The sequence below is a fragment of the Oenanthe melanoleuca genome, chromosome 1A (assembly GCF_029582105.1).
Source record: "Oenanthe melanoleuca isolate GR-GAL-2019-014 chromosome 1A, OMel1.0, whole genome shotgun sequence".
Lineage (NCBI taxonomy): Eukaryota > Metazoa > Chordata > Aves > Passeriformes > Muscicapidae > Oenanthe > Oenanthe melanoleuca.
In genome coordinates this window covers 3,810,619-3,834,461 of record NC_079334.1, presented here as the reverse complement: position 1 = coordinate 3,834,461, position 23,843 = coordinate 3,810,619, and the positions used below count along the sequence as shown (strand labels likewise).

General features: G+C 49.6%; 1 protein-coding gene across 1 annotated transcript in view; it reads left to right on the top strand.

The window, feature by feature from the left end:
* Nucleotides 1-8,082: 8,082 nt before the first annotated feature.
* The window catches only part of WNT5B (Wnt family member 5B), a 66,626-nt gene continuing 50,865 nt past the window's right edge, over nucleotides 8,083-23,843 (top strand). The window contains exon 1 of the mRNA XM_056516324.1: nucleotides 8,083-8,346. Within this exon, the coding sequence (XP_056372299.1) occupies nucleotides 8,341-8,346 (6 nt within the window). The 5' untranslated portion in view covers nucleotides 8,083-8,340. The remainder of the gene's footprint in view (nucleotides 8,347-23,843) is intronic.

Here is a 23,843-nt window from a genome sequence, read left to right as displayed (position 1 = left end):
CAGGCAGGAGCAATGACTTCACTGTGAAACCAGTCCTGGATCCGTGCAGCAAAGTGACCCAGCCTAACGCTGAGCCAGAGCTTTCCTCTGCTTGTTCCCGGCTCAGGGCTTCCAGAGGATGATGCAGCTTTCCCTGGGTTTGTTTTTCTGCTGAGAGGCTTGCTCAGCACAGCCCTGCTGCTGGTGCTCATGGCTAGCTGTGCAATCTGCAGATGGTATCTGGGCAGGTTGGGGCAGGATGGAGCCTGGGGCTGTGCTGCTGTGGGTGTGCTGCAGCCCGCTGTGCTGCGCTGGAGATGTCACGGATCATTTGGGAGGATGTGTGGATGTGTGAAGAGTCACTGGCAGCCACCACTTCCTGCCCAGCTTGCAGCCAAACCTGAGCTGGTCTGGGCTGTCCAGGTGTCCTGAAGCACGCCCTCACTGCAGCACCAGCTCCATTAGCTGCTAGCACCTTCTCTACATAGAAGAGCTGAGGAAATGTAAGAAAATAGAGCAAATCAGCCAAAGATGTGTCAAAGGCCAGCTCCCCCTGCTCTGTCAGCATCTACCAGCTGCAGTTCAGGCTCTAAATGGAGCTCTGATGCCTGGGAATTCAGGTTCTGTGTGCTTGGGAAGGTTCCTGTAACTCACAGACAATGAATGATGTGGTTCCCCCTAAAACCCAATTTTATATCCTCATGAAGGTCCACAAGAGGAAGATTTGGCCCTCTGAACCTCACAAAAGCTTGTTTGCTCTCCACAGATCTCTGTGTCTGATGTCATTCATGCTGCTATAAAAGGAGTAATATACAAGCCATATCTTAAAGTCAAAACACAAGGTTACAATCTTCTATGACATTTGGTTCTTCCAAACACAGCCCCTGAAGCCCTGTGATGGAAAGAGGGTCCTCATCTACATTTACCAAAAGAAGAAACCCAAAAAAGAATTCCAGCTCTCATTGCTGGAGGGAAATAAAGAAAAATGTAGCTTCAGTGAATGGTAAAGGCTCAAAAACAAGAATTGAATCCACAAAAAACTCCTGCCAGAGTGAAAAACAAGATCTTAAGCACATGAGCAAATATGTTTTGGGGCATGAATCATGGTGTCTTCCCTTTTTGTCGGCTTCTTTGGGTTTGGGGATTTTTTTGCTTTGGGTTTTTTGGGGAGTTTTTCTTCGGTTTTTTTGCAGGTGTGTTTAATTACAGTCCCAGGATGTGATGAAACATTTAGTGATTTGGTGTAAGTTCAGATGCCACAAGTGGTGTTAGCAGGTAGGTGCTGTGCACATCCTGGAAAATCCATGTCTCAAGCTGAAAATTCAGAGTCATCACATCAGGATGTCAACCACAGAAAATACAGAACACATACACAATTGCACTTAAATTGCATGGGGGAACTCTGATGTCTTTAATTTTACCTTTGCAAGAGTACACTACAGGATTCTGAGCTAGAACTCAGTGGTTTCTACATCTTTAGTTTCTTGCATGTGTAAATACATACAAGCACACACTTTTTCCATGAACAAACCCTTGAGATGTGCCAAGGGCTGCTTGTGCCATGGGAGCATCAGCATCCATGCACAGCCCTTTGTTTGGTGCCTGGGCCATATTCATGACAACATCTGAGTGCCTTAGAAGAAAACCATCAATTGCCATGTGGTTTCTTCCTTCTTTGTATCTTGTGACTGCACTTTGGTGCTTTGGTTATTATCGTTTCCATCTCTGCCTACTTGGCATGTTTTAGTGCTGGTGTTTGTGTAAGCCCATATATTACCCATGCTATATGTTTGTTTGTTTGTTTGTTTGTTTGTTTGTTTGTTTGTTTGTTTGTTTGTTTAGAAGCTACAGTGTCCAGGGATTACATTTGTGTTCTCTTCAGCCCTCATTGTGAAGGTGAGACTATTAAGCAAAGGCATTTGTCATCAAAGGGCACTTTGGAGCCTACAAAACACAGTGATTTTCATACAAAGGCTTTTTTGTCACCAGGCTGGTTTGCAGGAGGATGTCAGAGCAGCACAGGAGCTGCAGAGCCTTGCTGACACCCTCCAGTTTGTCCCTGGGATTTGTGGAGCCCAGAAATAAAAACAGGAAATGTGCTATGGCTTCAGTAGCTGTAAATAGTGCCTGTCCCCAGGCTGTGACATCCCTCCCAGGCAGCACACATTAACTATATCACAGATCTCATCTCCCTGCCTGCTGCCCTGATCCTCCCTCTGCAGCCCCACAGTCCTAACACTGTGCTGTTCTGCACAGTGGTGTTCCCAACTCACCCAGCCTCTGCCCACTGCCTGGTGGCACTGGTGGCACTGGTGGCACTGTGGCACTGGTGGCAGGGCAGCACTGGTCACACCCTCCTGGCTTGGTGTCTCAGCACATTTTATTTCCTCCCCTTGCACCTGCCAGGCCACAGAGGAAGTGCCACCCTCCCCAGAAGCCAGCTGTGTCACCTGCGTGTCCCCAGGGCCACCAGGGCGTCAGGGAGTGCCCAAGCAGAGGCACCAAGCGAGCCCAGGGAGTGGCTCTCACCCCAGCTCTGGGGTTTGTGGGGTTCTGCCCTCCATGCCCACCAACAGCAGTGCCTGTGGGGCCGGGAAAGAAACATGGGAGAATGTTTGAGCAAGTGAAGAAAGAAATTACAAAGGGAAGATAAGGCAGGGAGGGAGGGAATATCCATCCAGAGTTGTCATAATTCATACCAATAAACTTTTGGGAGGGATGTACAGCTCCTTCACCTCGGGGTTTAAGCCAAGTAGAAGAGATGGAGGGACTTGGTCCTAGAAGAGGGAAGTTGATGCAGACTACCTCACTGTCTGGCTGTGGCTGTGGCCCTGTGCCTCCCCAAACCAGGGAGCTGTGCTCTGTATGTGGCAAGGCACAGGGTTTGGGACCCCGGGCTGGCCCCAGGGCCATCTCCTGTCCCCCTTTTCCAGCAGTGCCATGGCACAGGTGATGTTTATCTGTCCACAGGAGGGAGGGGTGGGGGAGCTCTCCCAGCTCCATGGAACAGAGCCCAGCAGGGCCCTATCCATCCCTACACCCTCTGGGATGCAGAGCACTCTCCACAGCAGCCTGTGCTCGGGCTGTCCCTGCCAGCCAGCTCCCAGGGCTGGGGGGCTCTGTGGGAGGCTGCTGTGCCCTGGTCCCTGCGGCCAGGGATCCTGGCAGGGGCCGCCGAGGGGGCAGTTACAGTTTAACTCAGCCAGACCACAGAACCCGCGGTTGGGAGTGCCTGTCTAATGATTAAAGGGCTAAATGAGGAGACCTGAACTCTCTGTGCTCTCCCCAGCCGTGCTACCAGCTTAGGTGGAGACAGGCAAGCCAGGCAGCTGCCAGGTCAGCCTGGTTACTGCTGCATCCCTTAAACCCCAGAATCTTCACAAGGCCTTCTGTTATTTCATCTCTTGGTTTTCTGAACCCAGTGAGTGGCTTGGCTCACCCCTGGCACTGTGGAGGAAGAGCATGGAGGAGAGCTGCAGCCGTGGGAGAGCCATTCCCTGGCTCCACGCCGTGGACCTCAGCAGCTCCAGACTCTGAACCCCTGGATGGGTTCCCAGGTCTGTGTTGGAGGACCAGGGGGCAAACTGGACAGAGCAGCCACTGAATGTGGAAAGGTAGCCTGGCCCTGCAAGGGCTGCACATGTCAGCCAGCATTGCAGGCTGTCTCCATCTGACCTCTGGAGCAGACCCCCAGCCAGCAGGACCATCCAGACAGGAAGATCAATCCCAGGGACCCTACTAGTGATCACTGAGGTGAGGAAAGGTGTTTGCACATCATACAGTTGCTGCATTCCCTTTGTGTCCTGTGCTGCAGAAGGGAAGAGAATACTTGGAGATGTCCACCTCTAAAGGCAGCATCTTCTGCCTGTCCCACAGGATGACCAGTGTCCAGCCCCTGTCTGGCTCCTGTGTTTTCTCAGCAGGGTGTCCCTGAGTCCAGGATGGATTTCTCTTGGTGATGTCAAGCCAGATGAATCCTGGTTTAATTGACCATGAGTGAAATCGTGCTTTGATGGTTAATGTTATACTTGGGGCTGGGAAAACTACTGCAAAATCATAGCAATTAGAGCTGGAAATGGTTCAAGTCATCTAATGTATTTCCTCTCTCCCCCCTCACTGTCTCTCCCTGATGCAGGGTGACATCTCCCCTGCATTGTCAGGTCCTGCCTCTGACTCAAGGAGTGGAGCATCCACGTGTCCCTGGGCAGACAATTCCATCATTTTGAAAGACGTCAACTTTAGAAAATGTTTCAGAAGTTTAGCCTATACTTCCTTTTGTGGAGTGCCACAGATTCTCAGGTCATGAGCTTTACGCCCCAAGGAAACTGGCTGCTTCCCACGAGGGCAGAGGCTGGGAATGAGGTGATGCTTTCCTTCGGTGTTTGCAGGGGCAGGTAGAGAATGTGGGGGTGGGTCAATGAAGGTTTTCACACCTGCAAGGCAGGTCACATCAGGTAGCTTGTCTGGAATGAGCTCTCCTTTGGCAGGAGCTCAAGATTACTTTTTTTCCCCATTTCCACAAATTCCACCTTGACTCGTAACAATCTCACTGCTGGAAATGTGTCCAGCTCCTCACAAATTCACTTCCTCTCACTTGCTTCTACTACTCGTGGTAATCCCAGCACAGGGATTGCCCCCACCAGTGGTAAAGGACAAAAAAAAGGTCCATGTCAATGCAAGAAGCACAGTGAATATTTCTCCTCCTTGAAAGCTGTCCCAGGATAGGCATCATCTCTGCCTCAGCTCTATCCTGGATGCTGAGAGCACACAGGATCAGCTGACCAGGGGGAAGACGATTGTGCAGGTGCAACAGGGATGTAAGAAACTTCCCAAGAGATCAGAGCTAGACTGAACTGCTAGACTGGGCTACACCTGCCTTAAGAAAAGTTGGAGCCACATGGCTGAGTGATATCTAGTGATAAGGTGTCCTCCTTCTCAATATATTCTGCAGGGCCCTGCCCTTAGCTGAGAGGGATTTTTATTCCTTAATACATTTTAAATTGCTCTTCTTCTCTGCAAGGTGAGCTTAGTATTTCCACATCTCAAATATTTTGAGCACTTCCCCATCCTCCTCCTGGTCACTGGTAGCAGAGACCAGTGAGGGGAGAGACACAAGATCCACTGCTGTAGTAGAAGAGAAGGAGGAGCATGAGGACAGTTGGAGCCATAGGAATGTTCCAGTGAGATGAGGAGGAATAAAACAGCTTGTGCTCTCCCAGGAGCTGCATGGGTTAAGATGCTTTTCGCAACAGAGCAGATGGAACATCTTCCCTGGGTGTGCTGTGCAGTGTCTCCCACCAATATTAGTCACATCCCAGACTCTAGTCATGAACTGGAGTCCACATCCTGCCCAGATCCAGCTGTGGAGGCTGCCCATTATTAAATCAGCAAGGTTTAATCATATTGGGATGTGTAAAGAGCACATGGACAACACCTTTGGCAGCTGAGAGGAGAAGGAGCCCCTCCTTACAGGCAGCTCGTGGCCCCTTACCAACACCTAGTAAAGATCACTCTGGCTGAATACAAGCTCTGCTCTGTAGATGGAGGAATGGGTTCAGTGGACACAATCTATGGAATGACATCCATAGGGTGTTGTTTTGGTGGAAGATAAGTCAATCTCGTGGGAGAGACTAGGATAAAAGAAGAAAAGAAGGCAATCAACTTTTTTCCTTCCAGGAAGAAAACAAAGACAGTTCAGCAGAGAGGACACAATAAGGTAAAGCAATTGGTGGCCTCTTGTCATCACCCACCAACACCAACACCATGACCAACTCATTCTGTGGGGACTTTTGTCCTCAGCAGTGGCAGCACTGCCAATGCATCCCCCTTGTGACACACAGACCTCTGAAATGGGCCATGCACCTCGTTCCTGCTGGCTCAGGACACTTCAGGCCAGCTGGGAAATCACTCCCACCCAGTTTTGGAGATGCACACCCCAAGCTGTGCCTCCTGCCCTTTCTGGCACCCAGCAAGCCCTGACACACAGTATGAATCTCTTAATGGCCCTTCTCATCCCACCATAGCAGCAGTGGAGACATCAAGGATGGATTAAAGCTGCAGGGGTTCCCATCTTCCTCATGGACTATGCTGAGGCCAGCATGGTATTTCAATAACCTGGTCTACTTTTGGAATAATCCCCATGGCCCATAGCTGAGGATTTTAAGGAACACATGTATCCAGTGCTGCCCATCCACCTCTGCTGGTGGTCCAGCAGCTCTGCCTTCCCGTCTGCTCCCTCTAACCCTGATGTAAGACACCATCCTGGGGTGTGAAGCAGTGCCAGCCCCAGGAGGATTCCTGTGAGGATGGGTGAGGATCTCTGACCTGCTGTGGCCAGCTGTCCCTTGTGGAAAAGCACTTTACAGACCAAGCGATTTGTTACCGAGCCTCAGTTCTGTGACACTCCCCTTCCCACCTCCAGGTCCCCAGGAGGGGTCCCTGCTGTTTGCTGTCTCCCCAGAGCAGCACCTGCCTCTCCTCTGTGCAGCCTTTACGTGCAAGTTAGAAGTTGGACAGACAAGCAGGGAACAGCAGCCCATATGGCAAACAGGCTTTACCTCAGAGCAAAAAAGCTGGCACCTAAAAGTCCCTGCAGCCAGCTGCAATTTCAAGACATCCTTTGCCCTTTAATTAGTTGGCATTTGCTGTACCAACTAATATCTTTCTGGTTACACAGCACTGAGGACAATGGTTCCTTATTTCCTGCCACCAACACTGGGTTACTATTTACCTCTAGCTGTACCTCCTCTACCTCCTATTCCATTAAAAGAAAGTGTCATTAATGACTGCAGTGATGGGAAACACTGGCACACTTGGTCATAAATTAAGACAGCTGGAGCCTTCTAATTCTTGTAATGTGTAGCCTGTATTCAAACACTTACCTGCTCCTCTAAAAATGTATTTCCACTCTGAACCCAAATGGATGCTCAGAGCTGTTTGAAACAAGATGCTTGTGTCGGGGTGGGTGTCTCAAGCTGCATTTTGTCCCAAGCCAGTACAATGAGGAATTCCAGGGGCGAAATGCCTCCCCGAGGTAATTCCATTTGGATCCTTCTATGTGTGAGTCCGTGTACGTGTAGGAGCAGAAGGTGCTCTTTGCACCGTGTGTGAGGCTCTGCAGCTCCTGCTGTGTGGGGGCTTTGGATGCCCCTGGTGTGGGGCCCAGAGATGCTGGACACAACAAGTGTAACTTCTGGCTGCTGCAGAGCTGCCACCGAGCTCGGAGACCAGGCATGTAAATCCTGTCTCTGTGCACGGAGCTGCCCAGCAGTCCCGGGGGTTGGCACCGCCTGCAGTCACACCAAAAGAAATTCGCGGCGATCCTGCTAATGCCTGTGCAGCTACTGCTGCTTCTGCCAGGAAAAGTGAGAACGGGATCTGGCTGCGAATCTGTGAAGTTTTATGGGAAGGAAGGTGGGGGACAGCCCCCAGTGTGATTCCTGGTGTTGCAGGCGAGGGGTGGATGTGCTTGTTGAGTGCCAGCCCCATCAAGAGCTTCGAGCACCGTCTCCCGAGCCAAACTTTGCTAGTCTATTTCAACAGCGCGCCCGAACTTTGCCAGTCTATTTCAACAACATCCCGAACCGTGCTAGTTTATTTCAACAGCATCCCCGCAGCGGGCCCTGCCTCGTTCGCACCTTCATTGCCACCCAGCCGCCCACCCGCACTGGGAGACAGATGTCAAAAATCCCTGCGATGAAGCAGCGGGTCACCCCTTCCGCTGGCGGGGACCAGGAACCCCGCCGCCCGCACCGGAGGGGTTCTGGCTCCCGGCTCGTTGTCTCCCGGGCCAGCAGCCACACGGGCAGGGTGCTCGGAGCTCTCCGGGGACGCTGACAGCGGCGGGACCGGGCAGCCGGGCAGGGATGCGCTGGGAGCGACACACGCGTGTCCGAGCATCCCGCGGGGAGGGAGCCGGCCCAGCGTTCGGTCCCCACGGCCAGCACGGCCCCCGACGGCAGCGGGCCCCGACTCGGCCCGGGCCAGCCCGGCCGGCCCCGCGCCGGGAGCGGCGGTGCCCGCGGCGGGGCGGGCGCCGGGCGCGGGGGGCGGGCCGGGGCGGGGGGAGGCGGGGCGGAGGCGGCCGGAGCCCCCGGGATCCGCCGGCACCTCCCGGGCCCGGCACTCGCCGCCGCCGCCTGCTCGGGCCGGGAGCCGCGCTCGGTGCCGCCGCCGCCGGAGCCCAGCGCGGCCCGGGGAGCGCAGCGCCGGCAGCGTCCCCGCTCCCCTCAGGCAGCGGCAGGGGCTCGGCCCGGCGGCGGCCCCCGGGGCAGGTGCGTCCCCTCGCGGTCTGCGGCCGAGCGGGACGCGCAGCCCCGCGCCCGACGCGGGCTCCCCTCACCTGCGGCCGCCGCCCGGGAGATGCAGGTAGGAGGCGGCCCCGGCCCGCGGGAGGAGGCGGGAGGTGCTGGGGCGCTGCGGACCCCCGGGCTCGCCCCGTCCCGTCCCGGCCCCGTGCGGCCCCCGAGGGGGCGGGAGGCGGCGCGGGCGGCACCGGGGCTCTGCCGCTCCCCGCACCCGGGAGACGCGGCCGCGCTTTGCCGCCCAGCCCGGCAGGAGCCCCGGGAGCGGCGGGATCGCCGTGCCCCGAGCAGCCCCGGTGGCGGGCAGGGCTCGTCGGGGCCGAGCCGCCCCCGCGGCGAGCGGAGCGCGGGGCTGGGCCGATCCGGGGCGGCCCCTCGGTGTGACCGCGGTGCCGGGGCCACCCTCGGCTGTCAGGGATGCTCCTCCGGGCGGCGGGCGCCGTGCTGCTCAAACAGATGTTCCTCGGGCGTGACAGACAGGAGTTCACCAAACAGATGTTACTCCGGTGAGGTGGAGCACAGGGGTTTTACTGTCAGACGAGGAGAATCCTTTCCCTGGGCATGAGCACGGCGGCTTCCCTGGGAGCAGCCACAGAGTCCTTCTCACCCGTGTGCTGTGTGTGCCAGCACGGGCCGTGGGATGTGGTGGGAAAGGGTCCCTGTGCTTTTGGAAGCACAGATGGGAAGTGAAAGTGTGCCCGGTTTCACAGTACCAGGGCATGAGCATCCCAGCTGTGTCTGTGACAGACACGCTCTTCTATGAAACTTGGTTTTTCTTCTGGGAATTGTGGTGCAATACTTCCCTTAGTGGTATGGGTAAAACAGCTTCCCCAAAGGCATTTTTGTGAGCTCTGGTACACTTTGTTGCCCCATGTTTTTGATACTTTTCCTCTGCCATCAGGTGAGTGTCCCTGTAAGTCTCTCTGTCCAACTTTCACCTACCTCTTAAGGCATTCTTGGCTGTCCTACAGCGTGTCATCATCATCATCATCATCATCATCACTCTTGCCTTGCTGCCTGCCCCCACATACTCATCTGTTCACCTTTGGGATCAGGGTTTTTTGTGACAGAGCTGTTTCTTACACGTGTACTGGTACTTAAGCTCTTACTTCAGTTTCTTCATAGCCAAAACCTTGGGTGTGCACCTGCACATTTCCAGTGCAATCTGCTCTGCTCCACATCACCTGCACACGAGGACTGTGTGCATCAATGCTTGCTTATCTGCCTAGGTGTGGAGGGCTCTTTTTTGGTGCCCTTTAGGGCTTTTGTGCCACTCAGCATTGGGCACACACAAGGTCTCTTTCTCCTTTGCACTCATCTTCGTCCATCTGCCTGGTGCATGCACATCTCCACTGCCTCCCCCACCTTCCCCACATCACACCAGTGCTCAGTGTGAGCCTGGCATGGTCCTTCCTTCCCACATTTGCTGCTGGGCATTGACACCTGAGTTGAAGGGACCACTTTTTCTGCTGGTGCCTGTCTTGTGTCACAGAAGATGCAGCTGTAAATGGAGAACCAAGCTGGGTATGTGCTCTTTGTCCCAAAAGAGAAAGAAGTGGGCTTTCTGAAGGCTGGCAGGAGAGAGACGTTCTCCTCCTAAACCAATGTCCTGTGCATGGACTCCTGGGTTTAGCCAAGGTGAAGGTTGGGCTGTGCAAGAATTCAGGTGGAATGTTTTCCACCCCAAACATCCAGTGTATGGGATGAGCTGCCATGTGTGCAGAAGAACTAGCCCAGCTACTCGGGTTTTTATCCTTCTTTAAAGAAAATAGCAGAGTCTGTGAGGATGAGCTGCCAGTGAGGGTCAGGAGGCAGAGCTGGGGAAGTGTGTGGCCCCATTCCAGCCCTGGGTTTCCTCTGCTCACAGGTACCATTGCTCTCTCACGTTTCTGTGCCCAGGAATCTCTGCAACAGATCCCTTCCCTCTGGAAAGGAGTCCCTCCCTTTCAGTATTAGCACACCTCTCAGAAGCTGTGAGCAGCCCCTGTGTCCTTTCCCTTGCCTCTGTGCACGGACATTGAAAGTGTCCTTCCACATGTGGCTGATCTCTGTTTAGGAAAGCTGAAACTGAAGTTGTGGCTGCAGGTTCCCAGCCCTGAGAAGTCTTCTTTCCCTCCCAGTCTGCCAGAATTCATTACATCAGTTGGAAAAAAAGTAGAAATTAGGAAAGAGCTGGGTCTAGAAATTTGGGGGTCCTGTGTTTTAAAGAAAAATTAACATTTTTGTATAGTGAAGTCTCCAGGAGCTTGTTCTTTTAGAAAGAGATCAAATACTGTGAAATTTAAAGTTACCTTTAAGCTATTTGTCCCTTTCTCTAGCCCAGTGGGCCCCTCTGTTTCTGGACTGCTTCACATCTTGAGTCTTTTGTCCTGAAGTTGTTGGGTTTGGGTTTCAAGGCACACAGGGAAACCAGCTCTTTTCTGAAAACTGCATGATTGCTCATTTAAATGAATATAAATTGTTTCTATTCATAAGATTTTTTTTTTCCTAGCAGCTGATCAAAGTTCGAGTGAAAACCATTTCATCATTTCCAGATAAATTGGACACACACGCGCACACACACATACTGAGCACTTCAGAGAGACTTTTAAACACAGTGCTTGTAAAATCAGGATGTGGACAGCCAAGGCATGTTATGTAAGAAAGGGCAGTCTGTGGTTTGATTCCACTTTTGCATAGAAAGGGAGCTTTGCTTCCTGGGAGAAGGCACACAGACTTTATTTAAACTGAAGGCAGCGCAGAGAGGGCTCAGGAGAATTTCTCCTCGCCTAAGAAAAAGTCCTTTTCTAATGGGAGATTTAAGGAATGAGGACCTGGGTAGCATTTCAGAAAGAACATTAAGATGTGGCATGGTGTGATACCTTGCTCTGAAAGCAGCTGGTGCTCAGAGAGCTTTCTAATTCAAGAGGAGAACTTAAGGCATGTGGTTGTGCATTCAAGCTCTGTTAGAAACAGGCAGTGTTTTTAACAGCAGAGTGATTAACCTTCAGAACAAACAACCAAAGGCAGCATTTGCTTCTCCAGCTCTTAAACCTTCCAACAAGGACGGGGTGTCTCCTTGGAAGGGATGTTTTACTGAAGTGCAAGTTCTTGGACTCGCTGCAGAGACAACTGGCTGAGGCTGTACGGACAGGATGAGATGAGAGCAGACCCTGGGATCTACTGCCCCCTTCCAAGCTTTGCCTTAGGACTGGATTAAGCTCAGGCAAGCCTTGCTGTGTCCAAGTGGAGCTGCAGGGTCCCTGGGGCAGGTGGTCACTCAGGGCACTGCAGCTCCCCATAGTGGGGATGCTGTCCCTGCCCTGTGACTGCACAGCTGCCCATTGCCCATGGCTGCAGTGTGTCTGCCTGTGGGGATGGATCCTTGTCCTTGGAGCTGTAAAACAGGCACTGAGCTCCCTGGGGGCTGCAGGCAGGGCTGGGGGGAAGTGCTGTGTGTCCCCTCCAGTTGGGGTCTGCATGACTCAAGCTCCAGAGGCTGAGTTTGCAAGACTTAACTCCTTGTTTTCAGTTCTTTTACTCTTTTTTCCTCTCTGAAAGGGAGCTCAAAGGGGCTTTGACGCCCCAATGGCCACACTGATGCTGGTTTGGTTTCCCTTGGTAGGTTTCCTTGGCGAGGTCTCTTTCTGTCCCTTTTTGTAAATTCCCAAGATTTGCACCTTTCTTTGCTCTGCAGTGTCCTCCATGCTTCTCTCAGCAGCTCTCCTGCTTGCTGGGGATGCTGCCAGGCAGGAAGATGCTCGGAGCAAATGCTGGGGTGAAGGTGCCCCCAGAGTTGTGTGCTCCCAGCCCACTGGCCCCAGCAGCCCAATTTGAGGTGCCTCAGCACCCCAGCAGCCTTTGAAGGGCTGTCCCCAGGGGCTGGCCAGGCAGACACCAGGGCTGTGTGAACCCCAGCTCTTCCCCTCGGAATGTTTACCTGTCTAAATTTAACTGCCCAGCCAGTTTCATCCCTGCTAAGCCGACCTATTCTCTTGTGGCTGGGCTGTGGCTCTGGCTGCTGCTGCTGCATTTCCTGGCTGCCTGGGGCTGGTGGTTTGCTGCTCTCTCCCTCTCCTCAGCGGATGCTGGCTCTTTCAAGGTCCTGGGCAAGCCAGTTCTCCCTCTCGTAGGTTTTATTTTTAAATCTGGTTGCACAGCCCTCAGGACTGGAGGGTCCCTTGTCCTCTCATCTCTGAGTGTTTATTCTGCAGCAGGCTTCAGGAAATCTCCCCTTGTCCCACTGTAGCCCACAGTTTTCCTCCCTGGCTGAGCTGCTCCTAGAGACCAGAAATGAGTTTCTCCCTGGCCAGCTCTGAAGGGACAGTGCCTCTTTCTGCTCCTGCAGGGATCCAGCAGTGGGGAAGCAGTAGGTGATTCCCTGCAGAGGCATCTTCCTTTTTTCACTTTGTTCAGAGCTGTGCTTCCCCAAGCTGGCTTTTGTGTGAGTCTGCTTGAGAAGTGAGTGATGTGCCCCTCATCTTCAGAGGAGGAGAGAGGGACAAGCAGAGGAAAGGGAGTGCTGCTGTTTCTGTCAGGCTGGATAGAATTTGCTTTCTTTAGGATTTCTGAGTTTGGGGCAGTAAATGTGGCCCAGCCTGGCAGCCTTCTCCATCTAAATAAAACCATTGGGATGAAACCATTAGTGTCCTGCATAACCCTGCAGGAGACCCCTGACTGATCTCTCTTTCCAGGCATGCCTGCAGCTAATGCTGTGGTCTGCCACATGAGAGAGATGGTTTTGAGTCCTGGCCTCCTCTGCCCCTCTTTGAGCTAACCCGGTGGCCTCGGGTTTAATACTCTCACATTCAGAGCAAAGGTAACCCAGGCCAGGGCTTTCAGGAGTGGTGATTTGGGGTATTCAGCTCTAAATGCTGTCAAAGGTCCCGTTTTTCCCTGAGGTTCAGCTATTTTGGATACTTGGGCATTCTTGAGTAGTCTGGACTTGATTACTCCAAGTGACTAGTCCATTCTGCAAAGCTTCATCTTGGCCTCTGGAGCAGAAAGAATGAGATGAATTGATGCAGAATGTACCAGGGATATCCAAATGGAGTGAATTTTCCTGGGAATTGGTCTGTGGCCGGAGAGCTCATGGCACTGCTGCGTGCAGGGATGGGTCAAGAGCTCTTGGTTTCAATTAATTTGTGGTTTTAAGGAGCTTGTGGGAAAGGCTCAAAGGGTTTGATAGTTTTTGTCTTAGGGGAAGAAAAGCAAAACAGCATTTTGTGTTTTTATACATAGAGAGATGTGTGAACACACCTATGAAGTTTAAGTATTGGTTTATTTGAAGGATTTGAGGGAAAATACATTTTCTGCAAACTCCCATCTCGGAGGTGAGGGAGGCTGAAGTGATTAGGTGGAACATGTGTTTCAGATTTGTTTTTGTCCATCATTGAGGGCAGAGGGTTAACAAAAGTCACAGGAATACTAATATTTCAGTGGTCTCTCTAAATTTGTCTTCCCTTTCCAGTTGTTCTGTATTTAGCTTTTTGGCTGGTTTGGTACCATTGTTTAACTGAGTCCTGAAGCATTGTAGCACCTCTGTAATGGACAAGTTGGAGCTGTAAAGCAAATTAAATGAGAATCTCCCTTGCTTAGCTGGAAAACCTTTTGTTATGTATCACAGTGTCGAGAGAGACATATGAGCCCAAGCATGTCTTCATTAATGGAACATTTTTCAGAAAAAATAATTTTGTGTCTGTCGGGTTCATTGCTCCCTGAGGTGTTCCTGAGTACTTCAAAATTGCCTCCAATCATAATAAATTGATACTGTACAAAAGAAAATTAAGTTCCTTTCCCCCCCTCTATTTCTACAGCTCGACCAATTCTCCAGGTTCCTTTATTATATTTTATGGCCCAGATTTGTTAATAATTACTGTAAATACTGGTCCTGGCAGTCCATGTCAGGCTTTTGTTTAGTAAATATTTTGCCATTATCATTTCTGTGTCACAGCTGGGAAGGTTTGTAGTGTTCTGTGGTTGTCATCACTGTCAATTTTGCCCAGATTTGCATCTCAGAAAACTACACTGAGATGATGCAGATATTCATGGGCTTGCCCCATAATTCTTTATGGAAGTTTCTGATTTTAGACCAAAATGTCAGCTCTTTCTCTCATGTGTGGTGGGCACAAACCAGATTTCTCAGCAACATCTGCAGCCTTGTGGGTGGCTGCAGCTGCTATTCCACCTGTGGAGATTTCACAGCCTGGGGTACAGGTAGAGTGGAGTGAGGGCTCCTGTGAATTATGACCAATTACCTGTTCCAATTTCTCTTCTGTTTTTATAACTATTCCCCATTTCCACCTATTCTTAACTAGCTGTTTGGGAATTCTGCCAGTGTTCAGAATGAACTCCCAATAATTTTTTTTATGAATGGCAAGGAGGTTTTTCAGCTGGGTAAGCTTGGTGAGTGCAGCACTGGCTTAGTTCAGTTTTTACTGAAGCTGCACAGGCTCTTTCAGCATCTCTGCTGTTTCCAAGGAGCCTGCTGGAAGGCTCAAAAGCTCTCCTCCACAGCATGCTGAGGAGATGTAGGGATCCGTATTTCTGCACAACAACATTTGTACCCCAGTATAAAACCCCATTGCAGGTAACAACCCAAACTTTCATCTACAAGACACGTAAAACTTCTTTATCTTCCAATAAAATGGTGCCAGTTAGGTCAGACTCACTCTCCAGGAACAATTTACTGTCTGAGTCTGGCTGCTTGTGTTAGACTGTCTGTGCCATAGCCATGGAAGAAGGGGAGCCACAGCATTTTCTGTGGGCACAGCTGTGACCATGGAGGCATCTTTGTCAGCACAGCTGACACTGTGGTGTTTGGAGGAGTGTGTATTTTTTTTTTTTTTTTCTTAATTTCTTGAACTAAAAAAAGTTTTGTGGGGTAACCTTGAAAGTCTGGATGAGGCCCTACTTAGAGAGGCCAGGTAATGCTTTCAAGTCAACCAAGCTAGAAGCAATAGGAATAGCAGTTAAGTTTACACAGAGTTAATTTGTGTTACCTAAACCTTACTTTAGCTTATGGACAAGGCTGAACTAGGAAATGTGTTTTAAATACTTTAGAGAGAAAGTTCTGTCAGTTTGTTGCTGCTTTTGGTAAACCTGGGTGAGATCTGAGTTGGCAAACCTCGTGCTTGATGCAGTCCATGCCCAGCTGAGCAGATGGAAGTTGGCCACCACAGGATGGAGCAGGCATGGAAAGCTTTCCTGCACCTCCCTGAGGCACCAAGGAATATGATCCTCTTACTTCCCACCTGGTTTAGTAACTCATTCTTCCTCCTGGTAGAAGAGGTGGTGATGTTCACAAAGCCCAAATCCTTCGTCCACAGCCAGGCAAGGATTATCCAGCAGAGCTGTGAGCAAGAGGATGTGTGTGCTGGGAGCTGGAGCAGGGATAGGGTCCAGTCCTGTGGAAATTGTGGCTCATTGACACCTTGGGACAGGTGTCAGAGGCTGCCATGGGGTGGTCATAACTTCCTAAACTCAGCCGGGGATTGAAAGAGCTCCAGAGCAACACCCAAACCCAAATTGTAGGCTGACATTCACAAAGTCCATCAACACACAGGTGCTGGGCTGATGTTAAAAGCTCCAGAATTGTTTGAACATAATCTGTTCTCCATTTGGCTCTGGCAAAAGCTGCTGGTCTGCTCAGTCAACAGCTGTGACTCCACCTAAACACATTTTGCTTTTCCCTTTTGCTGCTCTGTCCACATGTACACACACCTTTGGCTTTTAATACCAGCATCATCACCTCAAATCCATTGCCTGGTGTGTCACTCCTGCTTTGGCAAGGCTTTCTCTTGCCATGCCTCAGCACTGTGCTGGGTGGATCTGCCAGACTCTGTTGATGAGTGGCAATCTGAGGCATTGCATCTGTGACTAGTCCCTGTAAATTGTTGTGCTGTGCCCTTATCCCATGGCTTTGAAGCAGCAGGTTTTAGGGAAATTCTGCTTTCTGTCATTGTCCCTGCTTCCACAGCAGCCTTTGCCTGGCTGTTCCTGCACAGGGCAGAGTGTGCTGGAAGTTACACATCTGCTCCAGGAGTCTGCACAGAAATTCTGTGGATTACTGAGGTTGGAGTTAGGCTTTTGTTTGTAGGATTCTGCAGAGAAATAATATTAAATAAAAAATTAGTTTTTAGAGTAATTTTAATGCTTCCAGAGGCCCACTTGCCTTTTCCTCTCCAAGGTTTTGCAAAGCTAAACATTTGGAGAGAGATGTGTAATCTTGGATGCTGATGAAGAGGAGATGCTTTGGAGGGCATCCAGAAGTATCTGCAGACCCCACTCCTCCTCTGTGTGCAAAGTGAGTTTCTGTTTGCTACTCCTCTGACACCTGGGACCATTTCCTTAAATTAAAATAGCTAATTACTCTGTAATAGTTCAGGTTCCTAAGAAAGCCTGGGTGCAGGTGTATTCCTGGATTTCTATAAGGAATCTCCAGTGTGGATAAACCCAGTGCTGACATCCCTATGCCTGAAGCAAATGTCCAATCCTCAAGCAGAACAACAAACAAACACAGAGCTGGTAAAATGAAAAAAAGCTCCCAGAAGAAAGCATGGTTTGATCTAAATTGAAATTTTCAGAAGAAAAACATGCTTTTCTGTAGTGATGTTCCAAAACCTAATGATTTCTGTTTCCAATTGACATTTCAACTTAAATGTCATTTCATGTTGAAATCCAGGATGAGAGTTTAAATTTCAGGTCAACACCCCAAAACCTCTCATTTTGGATCAACATTTCATTTTCACAGAATCACAGAGTGACAGGTTGGAAGGGACATCAAGGACCATCAGATCCAGCCTTTCTTGGCAAAAGCACAAAGTCTGAACAAATGGCCCAGCACAGTGTCCAGCAAATCTTGAAAGTGTCCAGTGCTGGGGAATCCACCACTTCCCTAGGGAGATTATTCCAATGGCTGATTGTTTCCATTGTGCAAAATTTTCCTTTTCTGCCCAGCTGGATTCTCCCAGGAGTAACTTGTACCCTGTATCTTTTCCATGTGGCTCCTTGTAAGAAGGGAGTCTCAATTTTCTTTGTAGCCACCATTTAAATGCTGGAACATGGTGATAAGATTTCCCTTAAGCCTTCTTTTCTCAAGGCCTTCTTCACTGGCAGACCTCCCACTCCCTTGGTCATCTTTGTGGCCCTTCTCTGGACCCTCTCCAGCCTGTACACATCTTTTTTTTTTTGCACAGCAAGGACCAAAATGGAAGACAGGATTCCTACGTTGTACAGTGCTGGTAAACAGAGAAAATTCTGCTGAAACATTTTGAATGTTTTGTTTCTATCAATAATGTCTTCCTTCCCACCCCTGCATTTCCAAATCAAGAGCATTTGGAATTGTTCATGCTAAGAAATGGTGTAATATTTGGACCTTTCATCCCTATTTGGGATGCAGGCAGATGCTGAAATTTCAGCCCTTCCTTGGGGAACTGAGATTCTATTCTCTGACCAGATCCACAAAAGTAAATTTCCACTGGTTTTGCTGGCTGGCTACTTCAATGCTTTGTCAGTGATGGCTTGTAATTCAGTGCAGATTGAACCCATGGTGTGTCCACATGGCTGGAGAGGCTGAGGACAGTTAATCTTTCTTGCTCTGTGTTGTGCTTTCAAATTTATATCCAGATTTCTTTCCGAAGAAAAGTTTCCTTCCGACCCAGCACTTGGTAATACACGTTCATGCACAAATGAGGATCCTGGTGCTCTCTCAGTCTGGCTACAAGCTGTTCTATGAAATCAGGATGTTTTAAAGTTTCAGACAGTTTCTTGGTTGCCTATTGTTTGCAATCTCCCAGCCTGCCATATATCTTTGTCCTCAGAAGTTACTTTTCCCCCTTCCCACCATTGTGGGGAGGTTTTTCCTGCCGGGCTCTGTGCAGTGTGTCTGTGAAGCAGTTTTATGGTATTCCCTAGAAACGTGCTTTTGTCAGGCAGCCCCAAACATCATCCAGGAAAAAAGCCTCTGAAGCAAGAAATGTCCTTTTCTGTCTGGCTTTGAGGTGTTATCTCCCCTCTTCCCAAATGCAATTGGCTCCATCTGCATCCCTAAGCTGTTTTGTTTGGAGAGAGGAGAGCTCAGAAAATCAAGGGAGGCCACACACATAAACAACTGTGTGTGAAATCAATTAATCTCAATGAGCAGGAGACTTGTTCTTGAAGGAGAGAAGCCTGTTCTCACAGAAACTCCCTTGGGTATGGTGGGACTGTTACAAACATTAAATCACTAGTGATGAGCTAGGTGAGTGCATTAACCTTTTTGGCCAATATTTAGGGGAAGAGTGGTGTTTGATTGTGTTTGAAGAGCTCACTGTGCTCTTTGTATTTTAACAGATTTTTCATTATGGATTACAGTGGTAGCATGCTAGAGCAGGCACTACTGAAGGGACCTGAATTTTGACATCATAACTTCAAATATTTGCATCATAAATTTGGTTCCAAGCATTGCACTGATAAAAAGTCAGAGATAAAAAGATCATTATTATTAGCCTGTCATTCTTATATGTTTGGGTGACAAACATTGTCAGTGATACAGACACAACCTATAGGACAGGAATTAGGCAGGATTTTTTTTAAAACAGTTTTTTACCTCTTATTAGAGAAGAATCTTCTATTGCTTTTTAAAGTCAGGTAAGAAAAAGAGGTTTCCTCAGCTCTCCTGCAGGAGGGGGGTTATTCACTTCTCAGCACTGCTCTGCTGTACGGTACCCAGGGGCCAGTGATTGCAATCATCCCAGTCTCACTCTGCACCTCTTTAAATAATAGCCTCCCCTCCTGGCTGTCTGGGGCAGAGATAACAGAGGCAAAAAGCTGTGCTTGGCTTCTCTTGGCTGAGGGAAGGAATGGCCATAAGGCTGAGGAGAGCACACTTTAGGGGAAAGGAGTGAAAATCTGGGAGACAGACACTCCACTCTTGAATTGTCACAGGAGAGGATGAGGTAGTGCAAGGCTGAGAAATCAAAGGTCTCTGTGCTTGTACTGTTATTTAAAATTTTATCATGGCCACAAATCTTCCCTGACTCCACCTTGCCTCCCTTTTGGGGACGAGGAAAAGAATGAGAGAAATGGTTTTGTGTTTTGCACTGAGGGCTCCTTAAGGACTCGTGCTGTGCTCGGGCCAGCTCAGAACTGAAAGTTCATCCTTTGGGGTGAGAGTTTCCCCAAGATTTGAACTAAAGCCAGCCCTATTAGGCAGAGCTGCCTAGAGGGGTCTTGATAGGACACTCCTGTTCACACAGCTTTGGTATGGTTTGCTGTGATTTCTTGGTTCATTTCTAGATCATTTTCCTGATTTGAGGCATCTTTTATGACCAAGTGTGTAATTTCTTCAGCTGAGGCCAGGAGATTGCCCCACGTGGAAGCCAAGAGGATGCCCTGTGTTCCTTCTGGAGGAGGTGGACAGCCCTCCTGTAGCTTTCTGGCTGGAAACATCTCTGGTTCATCACCTCCTACACCCTTCTGCCAAAACCCTGCCTGGTGGGTGCTTCAGAGCAGCCTTCTATCCTTCTGATCACAATAATTTGGTCTGTTTGTTATCTGACTTCTCAGGGCCCCGAGGAAAAAACCTCAGCTTCCTAGAGCTGCATTTATTTTCTAACCCTCCCACAACCCTCGGGTGATGCCCTGGAAGCATCTAGAGGTGTCTTCTGGCGTACACCAAGTCATTTGCAAGTTGTCTCCACACCTCTGAAATTCCTCTCCCTCAGGCACTTTCCTACATCCCAAGAGCAACCAGTGTGCTCCTTCAGACACCTAAGTGTCACTGTTCAAGGCTTGTTTTCCTCATTTCACATCCATGAAGGGAGATTCCATGTCTACATGGTCTGATGCTCCTGTGGTGTTTACACCATTTTCTCTCACAAGCCTCTGGGGAAAGGGTAGATGCTGGTTTTTTTCTGACTCTGGGATGGAAATACAAAGAACACCCAACAACACAAATAAATTAAACTGCTAATTTCCAGGACCTAATTACAGCTGTTGGGTTTGCTGCCTGACCTGAAAATAAAACTCCTCCTGCGAGGTTTCCTGGTTTTGGGGTTTTGCTTGTTTGTTTGTATTCAACAAAGCAAGTGAACAAGAGCCACACTCCCGAGTAGAAGAGGATGGTTTGCCTGGCTTGTTTCCCTGTATTCCTGGCTGGCTTTTGCTCAGCCAGTTGTGCCCCACACTGTGCTTTGGGAGGGGCATTCTGGGCTAAATATATCTGTACTGCCTGTGAAATGCAGTATGGGGTGCTGCGTCATTTGGTGGAGTTTACTTGGAAACTAAGGTGGGAAGCCAGCTTTTATTTTCAGCCTTGGGTCAGATGCATTGGTCACTTGTCTCACTCAGATTTTTAGTCTTGATCAGGAGTTTGTCCTTGCAAGGCAGACATAAAACCTGCTCTCCAGATAAAAAGCCAAGCTCACTCAGTGACAAACCGTATTGGGGCAACCATATTTTTCTTGCTCAGTAACCAGATTTACAATCTGAGAGCTTGTTCAGATGGATTACCTTGAAAGCAGCAGTGAAAGTCATAGCTCAAATATCATGGCTTAATGAGCAGAGGAGCTGCAAGCTCTAAATATATCAGAAAGAGCCCCAGCACTGGCACTGTGCTGACAACTGGAGACCTTGGGCTTTGGAAATGTACAGAAATGTATCCCTCCACAAAACGTGTGAGGAACAGATGCAGCTTGGTGACTAAACAGGGCTTGGGTTTTGCAGTTTTTAGTTCTGTTTCTTGGCTTGTCTTCCTCTGCTGGTTCTGCTAGTGCAGTGGGAGTGATTTAGGAAAAAGGAGGATATTCCTGGGGTGTGGAAGTGTCAAGGGGTGGACACAGCCCACCTGAGCTTGCTGTCATCTCCAAAAAGCAGCAGGGAGAGTGTGGCTGCATCAGTGACATGGATCTGCTGGGGCTCTGGGGGACGTATTCAGGCAGAGGGGTGGGTGGAAACCCCTGCTCTTTCTCCATGAGCTCTCCAGGGTCACCTGCCTGCACATCTGACATGCTGCAGTCACATCTCTGGCAGCTGAATATATTTTCCAATCTTCTCCCTTATGCCAGTCTAAGTGAGAGGAATGCCAGTATTGCTATATGATCATCCTACTGCAAAAAGGAGGTGAGAAAACTCTTTAGTGTAAGACTTTACATTTATCTAGGAGTTAATTGCTGGGGATTAATTTCTGTCTCGTGCTTTGTAGTGCCTAGCACATAGAGGCCCCCAAATATTCCTGCAGACCAAAGCCACACAGCTTTGCAGGCAGAGGTCTGGTGGCACACTGGGGTCCTGGTCTAAAGTGAGAGATCTGAAGGCTCTGGGATATGCATCTCATGCATAGAAAGGTGTCCAGATTTCATTTGGAGGATTCAGTTGTGAGGGTGAGGGCTGGGAGCTGAGGTTTACAGGGTTAACCCAGCCTCTGGGACTTCTCTTGAGCCTGAGTGGCTCCTTTCCTTAGTGAGCTTCACCTGGGCACTGATACCTGTGAGCAGCAGAGAGTGCAGAGGATTACAATTGCCATTTAAACCAGCCCAGGGGTGGTTTATCCTTTCTGTTACTCAGGAGTCTGAGGGAGCAGAGAAGTACTTTTCTTTAGCTTCATTTGTGAGCTCTGTGTTTGATCCTGCTGTTTTGACTGTCCATGGTTCATAGGATGGGGGTAAGTAATTGAATATTGGCAGATATTTTAGAAGTTTGGTAGCTTTCTATCTCCTTCAGTTTCTTGTACTTTATTGCTTGGTGTCTTACAGCATGTTGCTGCTGCTGTATGAAATGCTGTGGGTGCAGACTTAATATTCATGGCTTTTAATATTCATGGCTTTTATTCAATTTTTGTGCATTGTGTGACAATGGCAGTTTGCAGGATGTGTCAAAAAGATGCCTCTGTTAGGTGAGGAGGTGCTGCATGGCAGTGTGTGTGTGTCTCACTTCAGATTGTTAACTAAACCACAGTAACATGCAATTAACCATTCAAAAATCAGTGTTGCTCCTGTGTGAAGTTTGCTCCCTCCCTTCCTTCCCCCTCAAGTCCTTCTCCCTGTGGCTGTCATTGCTGTGGATCTCCTCCTGGCCAGGCATGTCTCATGTGGGTTTTGGAGAGCATCTGTGGCCTTGCCTTAAATCTGGGGAAGGTGGAATTTGCTGAATTGGTCACTGTCCCTGCACAGAGGGCAGGCTGTGTGAAACCCAGTGATAGTGGTGTGCTCATGAGGACAGCATGAGGTTTTTGCTCCTCTGCAGTGCTGCTGGTGCCCAGGCTGGAGTTTCTGGGTTACTCTGGGAATGCTGAAGGGATGTGGTGTGTGTTTCAGTGTGTTACTATCCCCAGTCCCTAGATCTGCCTGCAAAGGGCAGCTGATCTTGGGATGCTGGGTTCCTGATCTGCAGGTTCCCAGTCCTCTCTGCAGGGCACTGTGAGGCAGTGCCAGCAGCTGTGGTGGGCAGGAAAAACTCCTGGCAAGCCCTGCTCTCCCTTTGGCTTCCACATGGACCTCTCATTTTGGTGATTTAAGAGAACAATGGATGGGTTCAGGGCTGCAGTTTTGGGGAGCAGCCCAGCCTTACAGGAGCAATTCATTAACCAGCCATCCCAGCCAAAGCAGCCGTGGTCTTCCCTGACCTTGGTGGGCATTGACTCAAGGGCATGGGGCAAGAACAGGAAAGCAGCTTTGGGACTAGAAAAAGCAGGGATGGAAAAGGAAATTAACAGGGATGTGGCAACCTAGATGGGATAAGGCATAAGAGAAGGGAGGTTTGATCATCATACCCCAGTATTGATGCTGCTGTTAGGCACAAAATCTCAAATAAGTGACGGGCAGTGGTGTGTGTGGAAGGCAGGGGTGTGGTGACACACAAAATTAATCCCACTCCCATGAGTTTTTCTGTGACTGGTTCTGTATTTTCTCACCCTGCAGAAAACAAAGTAGGAGATAACTTTGTTTTATTCCTTGGTCATTAATGGCTCATTCCTGTGTCATTGTTCCAGGGGAAAAAAAAAAAAGTTTCAAAGAAGAAGTAGGGAGTCATATAATGGGAAATTATTTTTCTCATGGGATATAAAACTCTGTGTGCAAATGGTGAAGGTCTCCTGGCACTGATGCTAATCCTGCCCAGGTCTGACTGTACAGTACTTAATGTAAAACATGTGATAATTCCTTCTGTAGTCTGGGTAGAAATCTCTCATTTCCTCAACAAGCGTGCTGTGTTCCTGTGTCCTGCTAAGCTGCTGCTGTGTGCCACCCCAGCAGCCCTGCCTGAGCAGCCTGCCTGCTCTGCTGGGTGGTTTGGAGCCCTTTGATGGCAAGGCACTGTTTAATTATCAGCGGTGTAATGTTCCCAGAGCTCGCTACATGAAAGCAAACTACCGGCAGCCTGTAATTAATCTGAGCTAATGTGCCACTGTTTACACTCCATCTCGGAAACCAGACAGATGTAAGAAGACACCCAGCCTTCATCTGGGATCCTCCCAGGTTATTTCTGAGCTGTCTTTGGAGAACTGCACAGTCCCTCAGAAATGAGTACCTTTAACTTTTCTGGGGAATGAGTGGGAGGCTTTGTTTCCTAGCAGGGAGCAGGGTTAATGCCTTTTGGCTTGCCTTG